Source organism: Lactuca sativa, chromosome 3, assembly GCF_002870075.4.
Source record: "Lactuca sativa cultivar Salinas chromosome 3, Lsat_Salinas_v11, whole genome shotgun sequence".
In the NCBI taxonomy this organism is placed as follows: domain Eukaryota; kingdom Viridiplantae; phylum Streptophyta; class Magnoliopsida; order Asterales; family Asteraceae; genus Lactuca; species Lactuca sativa.
The window spans coordinates 40,781,802-40,786,389 of record NC_056625.2 but is presented as its reverse complement, the minus strand read 5'-3'; the positions used below and the strand labels follow the sequence as shown (position 1 = coordinate 40,786,389).

General features: G+C 33.0%; 1 protein-coding gene across 1 annotated transcript; it reads right to left on the bottom strand.

Annotated features, from left to right (window-relative positions):
• Positions 1-1,088: 1,088 nt before the first annotated feature.
• LOC111881590 (uncharacterized) lies at positions 1,089-3,525 on the bottom strand. The gene is made up of 2 exons (XM_023877997.3): positions 2,977-3,525; positions 1,089-2,685 (listed from the first exon to the last, which is right to left on the bottom strand). The coding sequence occupies exons 1-2, from the start codon at positions 3,085-3,087 to the stop codon at positions 1,588-1,590; spliced, it is 1,209 nt and encodes a 402-aa protein (XP_023733765.1). The 5' UTR covers positions 3,088-3,525; the 3' UTR covers positions 1,089-1,587.
• Positions 3,526-4,588: the final 1,063 nt, after the last annotated feature.

The window sequence follows — 4,588 nt, the reverse complement described above, 5'->3', positions numbered from 1 at the left end:
TTTCAATCATTCTCTCAAATATAGTCTAAATCTTGAAAACCCAATTGTTTTTGTAAAGCTTAGCCAACCCTTAAACTCATTATTTGGTTTTCAAGATACCCTATTTGTGCATTTCAACAAATATAGTAATTATTTTATAGTTAGATTATGAGTAAAACATATTTCACATGCTAAACAAAACGTGAAACACGACATCTAATGAAATAAACTATTGAAAATTAAATAAAGTAAATGAAATTTTATTTTTAATAAATATAAACCAATTAAGTAATAAAAATAGTGAGTAATGTCGTCAATCGTCGTCATCGTCAGTTAAAAGTAGTTATCTTCTTCAAGAAGAAACGAGGCAATGGTTCACCTTTCATCAAACCATCCAAAAAAAATTGTTAACTTTTTATTATTTACTTTTCAGTAACACTTTAGACTTTTCAAACCGAGTGCAACACTTTATTTTTTTTCATGTTTACTTTTGCAAAAGATTCCACCAATATATTCATTTGTTTATAAGATATTGATCAGATTAATCATAAACATGAAGAAAAAAAATCAATTGCCACATTATAATACAATTAGGTGTCTAATTATCAGTCACCTTTAAATATCCCACAATTGTCTCATCAATCATCATGGTGTTCGAAAATTCGTTTGATTTTTAAAATTTTGCTCTATTCAATCTGGATCAAAAGTGAATCAAAAGATCGCTTGGAGTCGATCAAGGTCAAAAGTATACCACCACTGGCTACATAACATTCGGTTTTAACAGGATTCTTTGATTAATAACCAAACATTTGACAAATTAAGAAGCTTTGAAAGAAAACTAATTAAGAATGGTCCAATAAAAGATCAAAGACTTAAAGAATTAAGCCACATGAAAGAATGAATACCCAAAAGCCAATCAGACATAAATAAATAAACTCCATGCTCTTCTAGATGTATCTAGATCTTTAGAACACTTCCAAACTGTCTTTTAATCATCCAAAATTCATGATTAGCATGTGTTTTCCATGTAAAATCAACTTCACACACTCCACATGAACTAAAAACACAATCCCACCATCTTCAAAATCCACACAACCCAAGATACAAAGTTAAAACTTAAACACAAACTTGAATAATAATAATAATAATTATTAATAACATATAAGTCTCAGATTCAAAATTTCCTAATATAACAGAATCCCGAAACTTCCTGAACTTAACTATCTCTCTGGGGGGAGGGAAGGCAAACAAACCTCAAAAACATCTCTCATGACCATTGCCAAGTTTTAAACAAACAACCCCATGAATCTCATCTCCATGAAAGCACAACCTCCAACCCACAAAAACTCAGCAAATCACTATGCCAAGATTCTGAAAATAAAGTTCTTCTACCAATAAACAAGCGAAAAGATAAACATCACTATGTACACTCCATCAACCCATCCGGCCCCACACTAAACAATAGCAAGAAAACACATACCAGAGTTGACTATTGTTTGGTCAAAGTTGCAAGACACCACCTCTTTCAACTTCAAAGCTCAAATCTTTACACAGAAGAAGAAGAAGAAGAAGAAAAAAAAAAGAAGAAGAAGAAGAAGACATTAATTATCACCCACTTTCTCTTATACAATTCCCAGGTAAAAGAAATCTGTATTTATCTGCGTTTTCTATAAGATGTGCAGGAAGATGAACAGCTGAATAGGAATGTGGAATGGGTCCCATTTTCCCGATGATTTCTTTAAACGTGTACTCTTCCGGAAGCATATCGAAAAGATCCGACCCTTTGCAAATTACCTTTTGAACCCTCGTAGGATTCAAAAACTTATTGAACCTCACTCTATCGACATGACTATAAGCTTTCATTTTGAAGATGAACTCGCTGATGTGGCGAAAACAAAAGCTACAATGCCACCCTGCATCCGCCAACATTATGTCAGATTGTCGATAATGAGCATACGTTGTTTTTCCCGATTGATATCTGTGAACAGATGCCCTCCAACTATTGTTATCCAACAGAAATTCAAACGAATATAAGTAATTTTTTAATCGAAGATGAAGAATTTGAGGGATGTCATCACACCATCTCAACAGATTGATTGTATGTCGACTTGGAATCTCATCAACATCTGACATGATCAACAAATCATCATCTTGAATCCCGGCTTTCTTCAAGAGAAAATCCAATGCAAGTCTTTGGTATGCTTCTTCAACAAAAGGGTTTTCACCCTTTTGAAATCTTCCTGGAATTTGACCATATGTTAAACGTGGGGCCACGAATTTGAACTTATCTTGTTGACTGGCGAACACTAGAGGCTTTGGGATTCCTGTGAATGTGGAGTTTGATTCAAGGAGGACAAATTCGGTGACATAAGGGTATAATTCGTGCCATCTTATTGTTAAAAGGTCGACTTCATTACTGAATAATACTGCATCAAATACACGCCTTGGGAACTCTCGTGTGCCCCAGCCATGGAGTTTGCAGAGATTTTCCATTGATACGTTTTCGTGATAGTAGTGGGGGATTTCGTGGAAGGGTTTTGGTGGTGATTCCCATAAGGGTCGTAAAAAGTAGGAGACTTTTTGTCCGTGGATGTATAAACCGAGGATGATGCTTGGGACCATTACGAAAAGGAAGATGATGGTTTTGAGCTCGAGTCCTCGTAGAATGCATCGTAATCTTGCCATGGTGGAAGGCTTTCCTGAATCCTGCAAATCAAAACGTTCGATTTTCAATTAGAAGACTGAAGCTCGTAACGACCATAAACGAAAGGGGGAAAACAAAAAAGGTTACGATTTCAACGATAACGATTTGAAAGTAGAAAATTCTAATTTCCGAATTTGTAAATAAAGCAAAACATTAAAAGTTGATTTGGTCCGGATTTCGAAAAGGTAAAACCTAAACGGCTAAACCAACGATGAAATCAGCAAATCCAAGCCGACAATGCATTCATCAAACCCAGAAACTAATTCGAATTGAGAAAAAGGAATATAAATTACCTCATCGCAAATATCACCACAGATATCGTCAGATTTTTTAGAGCAATAACGAGATCCCCCTTCTGCCATCGTATAGACTTTATCGAGATATTTTGATAAAGTAGACGTCATCCAAATCTAAAACTCCCCCCAATCGATTAAACAAACAGATCACCCTCAAATCAATCGAGGGTAGACCCAAATCAATAAAAAAAAATGAATGAACTTTTTCGCACCCGTAAGATCTCAATGGAAGAAGACGAGTGATTCTTCTTTATCGGTGGAGAGTGAGAGAAACCGGAGAAGTAGATAACCCTATATCGTTGCAAAGAAACGGGAAGATTTGATTTGGGAATAGAAACAAAAACCCAAATGGAAAAAAAGAAAGAAATGTAGAAAGATTAGAGCAAGAGCATAGGGGATGTGGAAAAAGCTGTTGTGAGGTGTATTAGTATTTTCTTTTTAGAGAGAGAGAAAGAGAGAAAGAAAGCCTTAAGCCTGCGTGTGAGAAGGAATTGTTTTCTTTGGATTTCTCTCTCTTTCTCTGGTTAACGGGTGGCAGTTGTGCATCGCTCTACAAGAAGCCGTTTTGGTTGTCGACCCCCCAATTATCTTTGAAATTATATAATTAATTAAAATATTTTTTGAATTGACAAAACTAACCTTGCCATTAGACATTTTCAATCCCAAATAAAAACTTGTTCTTCAGTCATCGTTTCCACTACAAGTTAAATAACTATGTTAAAAAAATTAAGTTTTTAACAAGAAAAACGTCTAAATAAATAATGATCATTGTCAGAATAACATATTGTATATGAGGTTTGATTTTTAAAACTCAATAATCATTAAGTCTAAATAATTATTTTATCCTTAGACAAATTTCATAATATTCATAAAATTTAAAATTATGTATTAGTTTTAACATGCAAGATGTTAAAAGTAAAAGACAAGACAGAAAAGACAAATATGTAAAAAGTTAATGCCTTAATACCGTGCCGTTAAGTTGTGTTTTTAGAACAGTAATTCATTTAGTATTTATGTATAGATTAAGGTAAAAAAACAACAACTATATATAGATATCCAAATTAAATATTTTACATGATAAGCTAAAAGACACAGAATACTAAGTTTTGTTATTTGAATAACATTATGGACAGATAGTAAAAGTTTCAAGTGGTCTATAAATATATAAAGTTTTATACACAAAATATATACTTATCAATTTTTACAATAAAGATAATATTGATGGAGTTAAAATAAATCTGGAGCTATAATAAACATTGTATTTTTATATTGATTATGATTAAATAATCAATATAATGCAAAAAATGTTTGTGTTTATTTTCAGATGGAACAAAATTGAAAAAAGTTGTACTTATTAAAAAATAAACGTTTTCAATAAAATATAAATTCACTGGTTGTTATTAAAAAAGTATTTTAGATATTGGATTATTATTTTGTAACGGACCTAGGTGAGGGGCAGAAAGGTCAAAATAGGAAAACAAGGCGAGTTAAGGAAACGCGTCGTTTTAAGGACTGGGTACATACATAACTTGTGCGCGTCGCTCACAGATAATTTCGGCCCACTTAACGGAAACATAAATGTTATGACCTTGACCTCCAACTTTAAAAA

Coding starts and splice junctions, on each gene's coding strand:
- LOC111881590 (XM_023877997.3), bottom strand. CDS start 3,087: ATGACGTCTACTTTATCAAAATATCTCGATAAAGTCTATACGATGGCA. Junction 2,686..2,976: donor GTGGTGATATTTGCGATGAG/GTAATTTATATT, acceptor TTTGATTTGCAG/GATTCAGGAAAGCCTTCCAC.